Here is a 16,585-nt window from a genome sequence, read left to right as displayed (position 1 = left end):
ATGTGAGATGTGCTTAATCTCATTCACTCTGTGACTTGTACTGACCCATGCTCAAGGTGGTTTGTCCTGGGATCAGGGTTAAACCATGTTAAAGTGAGCTTGCTTCCTCTGGCACCATGGAGAGAGAGAGAGAGAAGGCCACGGTTATGCAGGGAAAGCCAGGCAAGGCACAAACGTAGAACTCAGTGTAAAGCTCTCCGTGTATCTCCCAATTCTGCAATCAAAGGTGGTGGCCCAGTCCTCCCTCCTGGGCTAGACTTCTCCCATCCTCCCACACACACCACCACCACCACCCCCACACACACAGCTTTTGGCTTCTGGGGGGTGGGGAGCTTTGTCTTAACTGGTCTCATCTCTCTCCCAGGAAACTGGGGTTACCCTCTCCTACCCTGGAGTCCTAACCACAACTCAAGCTCCAGTGCTGTAGGAAAAACCCAACACCCGCTGCTTCTCACTTGTGTCCCATGAACCAGATGCATCAGGGCCAGCAGATCACAAGCTGGAACCCGGAAGGACTCAGGCAGACCCTGGCTGGATTGATCAAGCACTGTGTGGAAAGAAAGCCTGCTGCTTTTCTTCTCTTTCCCCTGTATAAATTCATAATGACACCTGCCACCTAAGACGCCCGCTGGCCGTGCATGAGGAACGCCTGGGAAGCCCCTAGCTCAGTGATCACTGGGACCACTAAGCCCAGAGAAGGAAGCACCAGGCCTAGGGAGAGTCCAGCTGGAAATGAGGGATCCTTCGTGCCAGCAGAGTTTGCTAATGAGTTCTCACCAGGAAGAAATAGTTAAGTGGCTGATAGATGTGTGAGTTAAAAAAAGAAAAAATAGGCAGCATCACACATCGAGGAGAGTGGTGCTTGGGCAGCAAAACAGCACAGAACACCAACCTCCTCATGCGTCTTTAAACGCCAGGTTAAAAGACCCTAGAACTGTACTTACTTGTTACAAGACACTTTCCTAACTACCAGCTTTCTACATGTTCCCCAGAGGCAGCATTATTAGCCACTGGACACAGGAGCAAGGGCAAGGGATTGGCGTGAAATTGCACGAACACAGAGTTGGGACTCAGAACATGCGCAGGACTCCCCGGCCCCTGTTCAGTCTCCTCCACTATGAGCAGAGGGCCCTGAGCCAGCCTGGATTAAGAGTTGGCTAGGGTCTATTTCTTTTTTTCAATATTTATTTATTTTTATCGGAAAGTCAGATTAACAGAGAGGAGGAGAAACAGAGAGGAAAATCTTCTGTCCACTGATTCATTCCCAAGTGGCCGCAATGGCCGGAGCTGAGCCAATCTGAAGCCTCACGAGCTGGAACCTCTTTCGGGTCTCCCATGCGGGTGCAGGGTCTCAAGGCTTTGGGCCATCCTCAACTGCTTTGCCAGGCCACAAGCAGCGAGATGGATGGGAAGCGGGGCCGCTGGGGTTAGAACCGACGCCCAAATGGGATCCCAGTGCGTGCAAGCTGAGGACTTTACCCACTAGGCTACCGCGCCAGGCCCTAGGGTCTGTTTCTAAATCCACCCTCCTGCAAACAACTTACATACATATACACACTCACATACATACTCTCACACACACATGCACAAACGCTCATTTGTATGCACATACACATTTACATACACACACACATTTGCATATATATACACTCACATTTGTGTGCAAGCACACAGTCCTACCCATACACTCTCACACTTGATTCCTCAGCCCTCTTGGAGGCCTGGGGCTGGTGATTTTTACCTGCACTCTGCACACAAGCCAGCTGGGGCCCAACACCCAATGAACCTGCTACTGAGTGGCAGAACAGGGCCTGGATCCCACACGTGCCAGTCTCCACCTGGACACTGTTCTCAGGAGCCTCTCCATGTCAGGGGCTGCTCACCTGACCCTCGGCCCTCCACGCCTCTCCTTGTTCTTGCCTTCCAGTCAAGGTAATTCTGGATAAGCACTACTTCGTCTGCGGGAATCCTCTGCGCTTCATCCCAAAGAGACAGGTGTGTGACAGCCACATGGACTGTGGCTCAGGGGAGGACGAGGAGCAATGTGTCAAGGTCATTCCTGAGCAGCCCACTGTGACAGGTGAGTCCAGGGATGGAGGTACAAGGGGGGTGCCACAGGAAACTGGCTCAGGTTCCTGGCCCTAGTAGAGTGTCAGTTTTTATTCCTTTTTTTTTTTTAAAGACTGATTTATATTATTTGAAAGGCAAAGTTACAGAGAAAAAGGAGGAAGACAGTGAGATCTTTAACCCATTGATTCACTCCTCACAGTGACCACAATGGCCAGGGCTGGGTCAGTCCCCAACCAGGATAACTCCATCTGGTCTCTTACATGAGTACACAGACCCAAGCACTTGAGCTATCCATGGTTGCTTGTTGAGGAGCATTAGCAGGAAACAGGACTGGAAGTGGAGCACCTGGAGTCCAAACCACTGCTCATACAAGATGTTGCTATCACCGATGGTGGCTTAATCTAATGGGCCACAATGCTGGTCCCTGCTAAGATTCTTTAGATCACAGTCATGTCTTATCTTCCTTGAGATCCCAGCACTTAACACCCAGTGCCTATTTGACAAACATATGTGGACCACAGCAGACCCTGCACCTGTCTCATTGCTACTGCACCCGGTTGGTCTTGAGAAGGGGTACTTTGGGATGACCTTATTAGGGAATCCCTTATTTTTGTGAGATCTGAGATCAGGATTGGTGTTGGATATGTCAGGGTAGGCCACCACAGGCAGTGCCAGCATCCCACACAGGTGCTTGTTGGGATCCCAGCTGCTCTATTTGAGCTCTGACGGAAGCTGGTTGGTCCCTACCCTCCAACTGACCCACATTCCTCCCCTTCTAGTCCGCCTCTCCAAGGACCGATCCACCCTGCAGGTGCTGAACTTGGCCACAGGGAGTTGGGCCTCTGTCTGCTTTGACAACTTCTCAACATCTCTGGCAAAGGCAGCCTGCAGGAAGATGGGCTACAGCAGGTACCCACCCTCAGCATCCAGTGGCTGCCCCTCACCCCTGAGAACCCGCTCTTTCTCCTGCCTCTGTCTTCCTCCTTCTTTCCTAAAAACAAGAGAGTCACGGAGAACTGTCAGGGAATCCCAGTACTTTCACTTATCAGCAACATGAAACTGAATCACTTAAGTTTCAACTTCCTCAGAACGTAATTAGGAGAAGAAATGCCCATCTTACAGGATGATGGAGGGGTCCGTGAGCGAATGCATGCTGCCCCCTCTGACACAGGGACACACACACATGCTCACACATGTGCTCACATTCAAGTACACACACAGTCACATACATGCTCACATACACTCACACATTGACAGTCACACATACATGCTCTTATGCACACACTCACACATGCTCTCACACACACTCTCACCCACATTCATGCAATCACCTACATGGTCTCACACATACTCACACATTCACAGTGACATACATGTTTGCACACACTCACATCTCCATGCTGGCACACACACACACATGCCCACACACACAAATATCAGCTCCTTTGAAATCCTCTCCCTGCCTCTGTTCCGCAGATCTTTATCATGGCTTTGCAGGAGGTTGCCCAGGCCCAGTTACACAGTAGCCCAGCTTGCCTGTTGATAATCTCATTGACTCAAATGCAGGATTCATGAGCCAGCTTTCAGTGGGCTCTTTCCCAGCAGAGCCCCTCCCCAGTGACCCCTGTGCTCTCAGCTGCTGGTGTCAAAAGCAGCTCCAGCTGGGGAGTGACTGTGCAGGACTATTAGTTCTAGGAAGGGCAACTGGCATGCTAGAGAGATAATTAACATTCCCGGGTCTCAGTGTAGAACCAAAAGTGCAGTTGGTATACTCTGCTTCCCTAATGGGCTCTGAGCGCGCTGTTAGGATAGCAGCTAGAAGGAGAGGGCTGGAACGGCCCAAGACCCCAGATTCCTTGACATCAGGAGTCTCTTGCCTGTTCTTACCTTGCATAATTTCATCTTCTCTCAGAGCCTTTGTCTTTAAAGGATGGGGAAGTGGGACAGCTAATCAGAGAGCTCCCTGGAGAAGGTGGCAAAGAGCCTGAGGTGCAGAGTTAAGCAAGTAAGTAAGCCCGGAGACCAGACAGAAACAAGAAGCATCAGGGGCAGACAGTACCAGTCAGTTGCAGAACTCTCCTGCATGGGTCCCTAAGGCGACCTCAGTGTGCTCTGCTGGACACAGCTAATGCGGCCTTAAACCCCCCTTTTCAACAAACGCTCCCAGCCCCTGACCCCTTCCTGCAGCTATCAGTTATCAGGCTTCTACTGTTGAGTAACCTCCCTGGGGCTGAAGGGCTCCCCATCCACCTTCATTCTAAAGGAGAAAATGGAATGTTCTCCTGGCACCTGCTCATCCTCGCTCGACCTGCAGCTCCCAGCCCCGCCTGACTGGAGCTAGCACCACAGGCTGAGGCCTGACCTTCAGAACCAGTGACTGGGGTTTCCAGGGCACTAAGCTCCCAAAGCTCTCTAAAGCCCCAAGCCGCCTGGATTCTTGGGCTTTACGCAAGTTTGATCTGAATTATTCATTGAAAAGGAATTGCTGAGCCAAATTGAGCTATGCTGGGAACGGCCACTTTCTCCTGCAGGGGCTTGTGTTTCCTCAATTTGCTTCCCATCGGCTAGGGGTCCATCTTGTCCTAGGACCAGGCAGAAGAGATCCAAGGGACCACCTGGTCTACCCATCCGTTTACAGAGGAGGAGACCCAGGCTTGGACAATGTGACCAAGAAGGAGAATGTGACCTCTTGAGCTCATCTATTAAACCAGTGTGAATGCCAGGATAAGAGCCAAGGTCCTGAAATCTCTTCCATCAGAGCCCAGTCCTCCCGGTCCTGGCTATGGGTTCACCCAGGCAGTGCTGGCACACATCACTCAATCAGGGTCATGGTTTGACCCCGGACCTCCATAAAGAGCATGGAACGTGAGGGTGGAATGGAGAAGAAGGGCAAGAGGGAGGTACAATAAAGGTACAATCTGAGAGGTAGGATTCATTAGGAAGACTTGTAGAGGAGGGGAAACTTAAACCCAAGATCTAAAAGAAAAAAAAGACGAACTTGGATTAGTAAGCAAAGGGAGGAAAGTGGCCCATGGAAGGGAAGCACCTGATGCAGGGAAGACTGATGCAGGCAGGTCCTGTCTCTGGGGGAACCGTGCTGTCCCTCGCCAGCAAAGTCAGACCAGACACCTTGTTTGGAAAATCTGATTTCCACATTCCAGTTCCCTCCTGGATAAGAAGCGAGCTCATCTGGTCCCCTGTGTCTGACTGTGAGCCGGAAGGGACCTCTGGGACATGTGAAATAATGGCAAGAGCTGGAAGTTGGGGCAGGGGAACCTTAACATTTCTCTGAGCTTGGAGTCTGGAGTCCTTGCCCAAGAAAGCAAGACTATGCCCACTCTGCATCTGCAATCCTGGAGTATCAAGGGAATGTCTTTCTTGTACAGCCAAACAGACCCCAACACCCTGGGCCCAGGTCCATCCCACACTCACACATCCGTGCGTGCACACACACACACAGACTCACACCTGCCACTCCCCACTGCCACTCTCTGTCACTCTCTCTCCTGGGAGTGGGACTTTCCTGGTGAGTGCCCAACTCACCACTCTCTCTCTCCCTCCTGATAGCACCAGCAAACCCACTTTCCGAGATGTAAAGATTGGCCCAGGCCAGCGTCTGGATGTCGTTGAAGTCACAGAAAACAGCCAGAAGCTTCAGGTGCAGAACTCAAGCAGGTGGGTGTCGGGGCCTCCTCTGATGCCATGAAGCTGACCTGGAGCCACCTGATTGCAAGTGGAATGCAAGGCAGACAATAGGGGTAGCTCCCAGGCATGGCAAGAACCACAGAGGCACATTTCTTCAAGGTACCCTGGGGGACAGCTGGGCAAATTCTGGCCACAGGAATGGATAAAGGCATCTGTCCTTCACCAAATGTAAAGCAATGCTTGGGTTATTGCCCTAGGTGCCCTGGTAAGCTACAGAGTAGGCAAGACTCCAAGGTCACTTTGTCCTTCCCCAGGCCAGCAGCCCAACACCCCAGGGCAGAGGTCCTATGGGTCCTTGTCAAGGTCCCATTCCTCTAGCTAACCACCCTGCATTAGGACACAGCATTGAGACAGTGTCTGACACACTGCAGTGAGTTGGCTCCGAGGCAATGCAGTCGAGGGCTACTTACTGGTCAAGGAGCAGAGCTGGAAAGGAACAAGTTTGGCAGCACAGTGAGCACTGGGCCAAATCCCATCCAAATCCCATTCTTCCACCTGGAAATCCAGCAGACTGTCCCAGGCTCTTCTTGCCTCTTGCTTAGGCTGCTGGGTACTCAGAGGGCCCAGCTCCCCGGCAGTGAGGGCATTGGAACTGGTCCCATGAAACTGAATGCTGATGCAATTGTTACGCAGTCCTCAGGGGTCAGAATCCTCATTTCCCAAGTCTCAGGTCCCAGAGAGGGTGGAGGGACTGGAATCAACACCGCCAGATGGCCAGAGGCCCTGCTGCCCAGGCTACTGAGGAGCAGAACCCACAGGGAGGGCTCTGGTCTCTCTTCCAGACCCTGTCTCTCAGGCTCCCTGGTCTCCCTGTCCTGCATCAGTAAGTATACCACATCTCTGAGGGTTTGGGGCTGGGACCAGCCAGGAGTGAAGAGGGAAGGCTTTCATCTTCCTCCTGGATTTCTGACACCAAGTTTCAGCTTGTTGGAGTCTGACCTTCTGCATTCGTCAGTTTTGTAGGTCACTGCCTGCTGAGCAGGGCTGAGGCTGTGAACAGCACACAGCCCAGGTCTGAAGCAGAGACCCGAGAGTGAGAGTTGGGAGACGGGGAAGTGCAGCGCTAGGTGCCAACCCTGGTCAGGACACACAGCCTCATTTGTCAGCACCTGCTCAGGGATCCATAGGCTGAGCAGACTCCCAGCAACTGTCTCCTGTCAGGTCCTGGTCAGAGGTAGAAATACCCAGGAAAGTGAGAGGATTGACCCCTGTTCCATCAGGAGGGAGAGATGCAAGACACATGGAAAATGCTAGGCTGAGCAGGAGTCACAGCTGGCATGTCACAGAGAGAGCTAGACCAGGGTCGGGCCATTCACTCCCAGCACGACATTGAGCAATACACCTCACCTCTCTGAGGTCTTTCCAGTAAGGCCCCCAGGGTGACTATATAGCCCATTAGAGGAGTGAGAGTTAAAATATTTCAGAGAAAGCAGAGAGCATAATGCAGAATTCAGTGGGCAGCACTGATTTTTTTTTCAAGATTTATTTTATTTTTATTACAAAGTCAGATATACTGAGAGGAGGAGAGACAGAGAGGAAGTGGAGCTGCCAGCATTAGAACCAGCGGCCATATGGGATCAAGGCGAGGACCTTAGCCACTAGGCCATGCCGCCAAGCCCGGCAGCACTGATTTTTAACATTGGACCCCTACATGTATGTCAGTGTATGAAGCCCACATACATTGGTACATACATATCGTAAAGGAGCTTGCTGACAGAGGGCACCCACAGGGCTGTGAGTAAGCGGGCCACCTGCCATGGAGAAGCTAGCTGGAAACCAAGTGGTTGTGAAAAGCCCCTGCCCAGCACACTGCCTGGCACTGAGGTAAGGGCAGCTGCCCTAGCCCCTCGGAAAGACCCTGTGGCATGGATAAGCACCGGGAAGGCAGGGAAGCGGAAGGGAGCTGGAACTGAGGACCTCCCTCGGCAGGGAGAAGGAAGTTGAGGAAAGGTGGATTTGGGATGGGAAAACCCAGTTTCTGGAACATTCTTCCCACTTCCGGGTCCCCAGGCAGCCTGTGGGTGTGTGTTTACCGTTACTCCATGGGAGCGGCTGGGGACACTCCACTTGGGCAGGGCTTTCATAGTTCTGCTGTTTGTTTTGAAGGTCACAAATTCCCAGCAAGCTGGGCAACACCCAGGTTCAGAGCCTAAACTCCTAGACATGTCCAAAGCCCCAAAACAGAGAGAGAGGCTTAGGGAGTAGCCTGTGGTCTGGGAACGCTAAGAACCTCCATAAATGATTCAGAACTGCCATGATCCACCCCAGCCCTTGGGTGCCAGTCACTGGGCTCTACAGGGAGGTAGACCCACCCACCCGCCCAGGGCCTGATTCCCTGCTTCCCCGCTTCCCCCTCCCTCCACCTCCACATTACCTCACCTCCCTCACCTCCAACCACCCTAACACTCCCCCTACTCCCACTCCCACTGCTTCCTGCCTTCAGACTGCGGACAGAGCTCCAAGTCACCTCGCGTGGTGGGCGGGGAAGAAGCCTCCATGTACTCCTGGCCCTGGCAAGTCAGTATCCAGTACCAGAAGCAGCACGTCTGTGGGGGCAGCATCCTGGACCCCCACTGGATCCTTACAGCAGCCCACTGCTTCCGGTAAGGTCCTGCACTACAAGGAAGCCCAAAGGGACCAAGGTCATGGGGGAACCCATGGTTTGTTTTTTTTTTAAATTAAGATTTATTTTATTTTTATTGGAAAGTCAGATATACAGAGAGGAGGAGAGACAGAGAGGAAGATCTTGCATCCGATGACTCATTCCCAACTGAGCACAACAGCCAGCGCCATGCTGATCCGAAGCCAGGAGCCAGGAACTTCTTCCAGGTCTCCCACACGGGTGCAGAGTCCCAAGGCTCTGGGCTATCCTCAACTGCTTTCCCAGACCACAAGCAGGGAGCTGGATGGGAAGTGGAGCTGCCAGGATTAGAACCGGCTCCCATGTGGGATCCCGGTGAGGACTTCAGCTGCTAGGCTACACCACTGGGCCCGGTTTATTTTCTAATACTCCCCACCCCAAACCCCTGTCGGCACCATTCTCTCTTATGAACCATGGCCAAGGTGTAGCCCCATAGTTAGACACTGGCTATGCTGCTCTCTGTTAGGCAGTGGGATCCTGGTCCTTCCAATTGACTGCTGTCCAATGGGAAGCCAGCAGACACTCAAGAGCTCTTACCTCACCGTGTCGTCATTCACTCCCTGAAACTTCAAGAATGCATTCCCTCCCTCTAACAGGAAGAGGTTGCAGAATCTGACATCACTGGTACTTTCTCAGTACATCCAGAAACAGAAAAATTAGGACACATCGATTCCCTTCCAGTTCAGCACAGAGAAACCTGGCCACACCTCCAGGAAGGGCCACATGCAGACCCTCCTCACCTTGGCTTATTCATCCAGCATCCAGTGCATACCTACAGGGTCTCAAGCTCCAGATATGTGCCCAAGTACAGCACTCAGTCCCCTCTGATGCCCTCAAAGGGCTCATGGTCTAGGCCAGTGGTTCTCAATCTGTCTCGAGACCTTGAAAAGAGCAACATGTCCTTGCCTGAAAACGCCACCTGCTGGTGTGTCTGGTGTTCAAAGAAACATGAGGACACAATGAAACTACCCATGGTGTAAGCGCCATGGGAGCCTGGTGGAGCAGATAAAGAGCGTTGGAGAAGACAGTGCCAAGGCACCCGGTGCTCAGGTTCAAGAACAGCACCTCTCCCAGGCCTCCAAGGAGAAGTTCCTCCCATGGAACTTGACTCCGCCCCTGCCCCACCATCAAGTCACAACCAGCATCACTGTCCCGTGTCACAGCTGGAAACACAGCCTTTGATGACACCGCCCAAAACGTGGCTCGGGCCCCAATCCGACAGTCTCTGTCCCCAGGAAGCATCTTGATGTGGACAACTGGAAGGTGAGCGCTGGCTCAGAAAAAGTGGACCACCTCCCCTCCCTGCCCGTGGCCAAGATCTTCGTCACGGAGTACAACACCACATACCCCAAAGACAATGACATTGCCCTGGTCAAGCTGCAGCACCCACTCACGTTCTCAGGTAAAAGTATGGACCTGGGGAACTTGGGTCCCCCAATGCCCTGGGGCTCTCCATACCAGCTGCAAGTCCGCTTTGTTCCTTCTACCACCTCAGCCCTCCCACTTATTTCCATCCAATGCAGTGAGGCCACCTCCAACTGTGCACCAACACCTCACACTGCCCCCTGCTGGAGATTTTTGGAAACTCCCTTTTCTCTGCACCCCCTCCCCCCCCCCCATGGGAATCACAAATTCCTGCAATCTTGGAATTTGAAGGGACTGATTAAAAAAAAAAAAATCATCCAGTCCCTCACCCAAAAGCCATGCTCAAGAGCCTCTTGCTCTCCTCCCAAGACAAGCAACTCCTCATCTTTCAAAAATAAACATCCTTTGCGTTTTTGTTAATAAAGTGTACTTTAAAAAAATTATTTATTTTTATTGGAACGTCAGATTTACGGAGAGGAGGAGAGACAGAGAGAAAGATCTTCCATCCACTGATTCACAGCCACAACAGCTGGAGCTGAACAAATCCGAAGCCAGGAGCCAGGAGCCTCTTCTGGGTCTCCCACGCTGGTGCAGGGTCCCAAGGCGCTTGGTCATTCTCGACAGCTTTCCCAGGTCATAAGCAGGGAGCTGGATGGGAAGCAGGGCTGCCAGGATTAGAACTGTCACATGCAAGGCTAGGACTTTAGCCGCTAGGCTGCAGCACCAGGCACATGAAATGTGCTGTTGAAAGATTTTTTTTAATGTTAATTTTATTTAAAAGGCAGATCTCCCAAATGCCAGTTCACTTCCCAAATGCCTGCAACAGTTCAGGGCTGGGTCAGCAACTCCATCTGGACCTCCCACATTGGAGTGGCAGGGACCCCAGGTGCTTAAGCCAGCACCTGGTGCCTCCCAGGGTGTGCCTTAGCAGAAAGCTGGATTGGACACAGGTAACAGCCTGGACCGGAAGTCAGCATGCCGGTGTGGGATGCAGATAACACAAATAGTATCTCAACCACTGAGCCAAAAGTCCTCCCCAGGACCCATTACTTTTAAGATGATCCGTGAATCTTTGCTTCATTTGACACTCTGTAATTAAAACAAGCATGATTTCAGTTGGCACTCCCCACTGCGGATTCCACAGGACAGTGGTCACTTGGCAAATAAGTTTGGGAAACATTTCCATACCAGAGCTGCCTTCTCAAAGTTTTTACTAAAAGTGTGCAATGCTTTTCAAAACTTTTCTTGGGTTCAGTCTGTATTTCATACCACCCTGATAGCATCCCACAGAGCAATGGTAAAGGAGCCCTAAATGGTGTGGCCCTTCCAGAGGGCACAGCTGCCAGGCGCTCCTGAACCCTGGCCCTGTTTCAGAATTGGTGTCTGGCATGTGCCTTACTCAGGTGTGGTAAGGTGACTAACTTGGAAGCACCTTTATGAGGAGAGAGAGAAGGGGACACATCAGGTCTCTCGTCATGGAGAGGATGGGCAAGGTACATGGGAAAGTGTGTGTGAACACGGGATTGTGTAGTGTGAGGAGCTATCTGGGTTCTGGAGTTTGAGCCAGTCCCTGGTTCTGGGGTGGTTCAGGAAGGGGTGTAGGGTATGGGGTCCAAGCAAGCGGCAGTTAGGACTGTAAGCTTTGCCTAGGTCAGTTTGCACATTGAAGGAGTCCTCTTGCGCAGCTGCTACCTAACTCTGGGACTTAACCAATCCAAATCTCTCCCAGACCAGCGAGATCCTCCTCCAGAATTAGCCTTGAGGTTAAAGCACAGAATAAAACCTTCAGTAACACATTAACTCCCTTCCTCTCGGCTCCTGGCAGATACAGTCAGGCCCATCTGCCTGCCTTTCTTTGATGAGGAGCTCCCTTCAGCCACACGACTCTGGGTGGTAGGATGGGGCTTTACAGAAGAAGGTGGAGGTAAGTCCTGGGTTCAGAACCAAAGGGCAGGAGAGGCCCTTGCATGAAGGTGGTGGGAAGGAGGATCATCCCTCCGGAAAATGCATCCTGGAGGACCAAACTCCAAGGTGCCAAGCCAAAGCAAAGTGCAAGTGAAAGGCAAGGCTTTCACACAAGTGTGTGTGTGTGTGTGTGTGTGTGTGTGTGTGTTTTCAATCTCCAGGGAAGATGTCGGACACGTTGCTTCAGGCGTCTGTGCAGGTTATCAACCACACACGGTGCAATGCAGAAGATGCCTACCAGGGGGAAGTCACCGATACCATGCTGTGTGCAGGCATCCCAGGAGGTGGCGTGGACACTTGCCAGGTGGGGTCTCCAAGAATCATGGGGAGTTCTGCGGGGGAGGGACAGAGGTCTGAGGGAGGTACAAAGACTCAGAGGCTGAAGGCCCCATGTGGTTTCTCTCTATGTGATGACAGAAGGAAGGAAGAGAGAGATGGAAGGAAGGAAGGAAGGAAGGAAGGAAGGAAGGAAGGAAGGAAGGAAGGAAGGAAGGAAGGAAGGAAAAGGAAAGAAGGAAGGAAGAGAGGGAGGGAAGGAAGAGAGGAAAGTAGGGAGGGAGGGATGAGGCAAGGGAAGGATGGAGGGAGGGATAGAGGCCAGTAGAAATTGAAGAATGAGTGGATGAATGGACAGATGTATCTAGGGATTGCTGCAGATGAGCAGAAAGATATCAACTTCATACACAAAGATGACATGACACTAGAGAACCCATCTCAAGCTGGATGCACCCTGCTGCATGTCCCTTGACCCTACACCACCAACCATCAGAACTGCTTGGCAATTTCTGCATCTATTATCACCACCCCATACCCCTAGAGGAATTTCTAAAACATTTTCATGAGAACCCCTATACCCTTTCCACTACATATCCAGACATTCAATTCCTTCATCTAAGAGGTATCTCCTAGCCATCTCTTGTGTGCCACAAACATGATGGGGTTTAGAGACAGATTCTGCCCTCAGGAAGGTCACAGCGATAGGAGTGCTAGAGGGAAGGGTGGGGGTGTGTTAACAGGCACGCATGCCATAGAGTTTAAGGATTTGCATGGAGGAAATCAGTGAGAAGGGCACCCCCATAAAAGCACCCTCCGCTCTCTGACATTTCTTGTTGTTTTGTCATTTGCTTGTCTATTGCCCATCTCTTTCCATTGATACTAAGCTTCCTGAGGGCAGGGATTTTTGGTTTTCTCATTCACTGAATCCCATTTGCCTAGACTATTCCCTGGCACAAAAGGGGTACTCTGTAAGTGGGCAACTACACTTGACAACTACCTAGTTAAACAAGGATAGCCAGACTCCTGCAGTCCCAGAAGGTGAAGGCACAACATGAGCAGGGACAGCCGGGCAAGGGGGACAGGGGTGAAGAGCACCAGGGAGCACCAGGGAGCATGGAGGAATCCACAGGCTGGTCCGTGGAGGGGGCGAGGAGCAGAAGCCCACCCCCAGCCTACCTCCCCCAGCAGCCTCTGTACTGTCTCCTCACAGGGTGACAGCGGTGGGCCCCTGATGTACCATTCTAGCCAGTGGCAGGTGGTGGGCATCGTGAGTTGGGGTCATGGCTGTGGGAGTCCAAGCACCCCAGGAGTGTACACCAAGGTCGCCGCCTATCTCGACTGGATCTATAATGTCAGGGAGGTGAGTGTCCTCCACTGTGCCTTCTCTCCCTCCCTCTTTTCCTCCATCCTGGGACTACTTACTTAACCATCCTCAACTGGGACTTCAATGCCTCTGAAAAGGTTTCACATCCTAGTAGCTTTCCCTCCTAGCAAGCAAGTAACAGCTTGAGAGTCCACCATAAAAGTCAGGCATGCCATAAAGGAGAGGGGCTGTGCAAAGCTCTTCCACTATTTATTTCCTGATCGAATGAGACTATCAGGACCTCTCCAGAGAGAAGATTCTAGAGTCTTTCTGGCTCCTAAGAGGGGAGAGCATGAGCAGAAACCTTTGAGGAAGGAAGATGAACTTTGCAGCAATCACCATGTAGTCCCATCACAAATTATTTGTCGTTTTCTCCCTCTGCAGTCCGAGCTGTAACACCGCTTCCCCTCTGCAGTGCTGGGAGCCACTTCTCTCTCTCCCAGACCCCATTGGGGATCACACAGAAGACTGACAAACAGCAGGAAGAGACCTCTGAGACTGCCCTCTCTGCCCAAAACCTCAGCACAGCTTCAAACAGCTCTGCGTTGTGCAAGAGATACCCAGAGCTCAGAGGCACCTGAAGATAGTCATCAGTTCCAGGTCAGCCTCCACCTGCAGACAGGCAGCGTGCTAATCGGGGTCAGTCTGGGAAAGAACTCTCCAGACCATGGACTTGAACCACATAAGGTTAGAGCCGAGGAGGAAAGGGTGTGAGGTAGCCTCTGCTTCTCCACTCCTCCCCAAACCTCCTGGAGCAAGGTGCTGGTCGTGATGGACAGTGCACTGCGCCACTGTGGGCGTCACTACTGTTACCTCCTGTGTTACTATTGTTACTCTATTGCACTGTTATTAAACGGGTGTGAAATGGTCTACATAGGCTGGCTGACTCCTGAATGAGAACCAAGTTAGGTCTATGGAGCCTCCAGTTGGGGGCCTGAGAGGAGACAGTCCTGGGAAGGCACTTGCTTCTCAAAATAGAGACAAGAGGAAGGAGGCATGGAGACCAGATCTGCTAAGTGGGGCAACAGGGAGCTGGAAGCTGGAAGGAGCCAGGGGTACAACCTCCATCCATCCCACAGGGGCCTTCTCCATGCCCTTCATGCCTGTGATGTCAGTCATACGCCAGGAACACATGCAACTTGGCTTAGGAGGGAATGATACTCAGTAGGGGTTCCTTGAGTAGCAAGAAGGAGATATTGCACCAGAGAACCCTTAAGATGGAGAAGAAGGGGAAGGGTCACCTCACAAGTCTGAGGTAGTCCCCCAGCTGAACACTCAAGTGTGGATAATCTGCACTCAAAGCACTTGGAGGACCAAGCTTCATGATGCCTCTGACAGCATGTGAAGGTCCAGGATTTATAAATCTATTCATTAATGGCTTAATGGGTTCTTGACCCAGCCCTGACTATTGTGAACCCTGGGTAGTGAACCAAGATGGAAGATGAAAGATCTTTCTCTCTCTTTCTCCCTCCCCATTTCCTCTCTATCACTCTACCTTTCAAATTGATAACTACTTTGTTTTTAAAAATCTGACAAACTAGGAGTAAGATGATAATCTGGGAATAATAAACTAAAATCCTAGATTGTCCTAGGGACAAAGACCTACAGACTAAGATCAAAACTAAACCTGGATCCCCTGCCAGCAAGGGTGCTGAGCTTGGGGCTCCCATGTGGAGGGGAGATGAGTGAAGGGGTGGCAGACGCCTGTTCAGAATCTCAGAGTTATGGGCCCAGCCTAGCTGCTTCAGAGCTGTTGGGGCCATCTTGGGTCAGATTTGGAGGGCTTGGAGGGATGGGCACACAAATGGGACTCCTCACCCTATCAGCCACTTATGGCTGGGGGTGGAGGGACCTGGCCTAGCCTGACTGTTTCGGAGCAGCTGGGCCATCTTGGCTCGGGTAGGCAAAGCACCAAATCGGCATCAGGCTCTGCCCACTGGCTCCTCATCAACCAACTCCGGGGACTTGAGGGTGTGGAATTACTGCCTACGGACATCCATGGATAAGGCCACAGTACATGTAGGTGAGGAATTAATCCTAAGGGACACTCAACAACAGGGCCACTGCACTTGCAGATAAGCGAGGGAACTGAGACCTGGTGGTTTGGAGGAGAGAGACTGGAAGATCTGTATGGGTCAGATTGATTCACCAGCCCACATGGAAGTTCTGAGATGGGCTTGTTAGCACAGAGCATCGCTGACCACCACATGCCACTCCACATGAAAGCTATGGTTGAGGGCCTGTCTAGCAGAGCTGGATTCCAGTACCCGACTGAGTGTCAGAACAGAGGATGGGTCACACCAGGTAGGGCCATGACACTAACCAGCACACAAAAGAACCAGGTCCAGGGGTAGATTCCATGGGGATAAGTGGGCCCAACCCTGTGGAAATACAAGTCCCACTGGTTAGCTCAAGAGTTGGGGTGATGATGGGCTGAACTAGGTGTGGACATGGAACCTGTCAACACTCACAGGTACTAGGACCAAGAACAGGCTGGGCAGATCCAAGCTGCAGCACCTGCATGTGCATCCTGAAACAGGGTGTGGGGCAGGCTGGCCTGCCTGCAACATCCACCAGCTCATACAAAGTCCAAAATGGAGGGGCAGGCTATCCCGAGCAAGAGCCTAGCATCTGCTGACACATGTGAGATCTGAGTCTGGGAGGGGGCCAAGTGGGAGAACCTGGGAAACTCCCCAGCAGGGTCATAACTCCTACTGGTGAGCACATGATACAGACCTAGAGGTCAGGCAAGCTGGGCAAGGTAGCCCCATCTACTGGCAAGTGTGTGGGTTGGTTATGGAAGGGGGCAGACCAGGCAGGGTCAAGCAAATCTTTTTTTTTTTTTTTTTCCAATTGTATATCTTATTTTTTTTTTTATTTTTAATTAATATTTAGCATTATGTGACAGTTTCATAGGCTTTGGGAATCCCCCTCCCCCTCCCCCTCCCCTCCCCCCTGGTGGATTCCTCCACCTTGATGCAGCATTACAGTTCAAATTCAATCAAGATTCTTTCCTTGCAAACATATATTAAGCATGGAGTCCAGCTACTTATTGTCCAGATGGGTTGAACAGTTTCTTGGGGAGACCATTTCTGGTCCGAAGTCAGAGCTGGTATAATATCATCACAGTCAATTAAGAGTCCCAATATAACATCAACAGCAATTTGCAATATTATGGAATTGACATAGTTTTGAGTAAC

The 16,585-nt window shown here is 51.6% G+C and overlaps 1 protein-coding gene across 4 annotated transcripts in view; it reads left to right on the top strand.

Moving 5' to 3' along the window:
* The window catches only part of TMPRSS4 (transmembrane serine protease 4), a 33,348-nt gene extending 19,093 nt beyond the window's left edge, over positions 1-14,255 (top strand). For 3 of the 4 annotated variants that reach the window (XM_058663841.1, XM_058663838.1, XM_058663840.1), the window contains 10 exons: positions 1,928-2,080; positions 2,850-2,979; positions 5,638-5,745; positions 6,558-6,598; positions 8,219-8,378; positions 9,652-9,818; positions 11,607-11,705; positions 11,908-12,050; positions 13,233-13,382; positions 13,770-14,255. In XM_058663841.1, coding sequence (XP_058519824.1) covers positions 1,928-2,080; positions 2,850-2,979; positions 5,638-5,745; positions 6,558-6,598; positions 8,219-8,378; positions 9,652-9,818; positions 11,607-11,705; positions 11,908-12,050; positions 13,233-13,382; positions 13,770-13,781 — 1,163 coding nt within the window. In that variant the 3' untranslated portion in view covers positions 13,782-14,255. The remainder of the gene's footprint in view (positions 1-1,927; positions 2,081-2,849; positions 2,980-5,637; positions 5,746-6,557; positions 6,599-8,218; positions 8,379-9,651; positions 9,819-11,606; positions 11,706-11,907; positions 12,051-13,232; positions 13,383-13,769) is intronic. The other variant, XM_058663839.1, reaches the window with a different exon arrangement.
* The last annotated feature ends 2,330 nt before the right edge of the window (positions 14,256-16,585 follow it).

Source organism: Ochotona princeps, chromosome 4 (genome assembly GCF_030435755.1).
Source record: "Ochotona princeps isolate mOchPri1 chromosome 4, mOchPri1.hap1, whole genome shotgun sequence".
Taxonomy (NCBI): domain Eukaryota; kingdom Metazoa; phylum Chordata; class Mammalia; order Lagomorpha; family Ochotonidae; genus Ochotona; species Ochotona princeps.
This window is presented reverse-complemented; position numbering and strand designations above follow the sequence as displayed.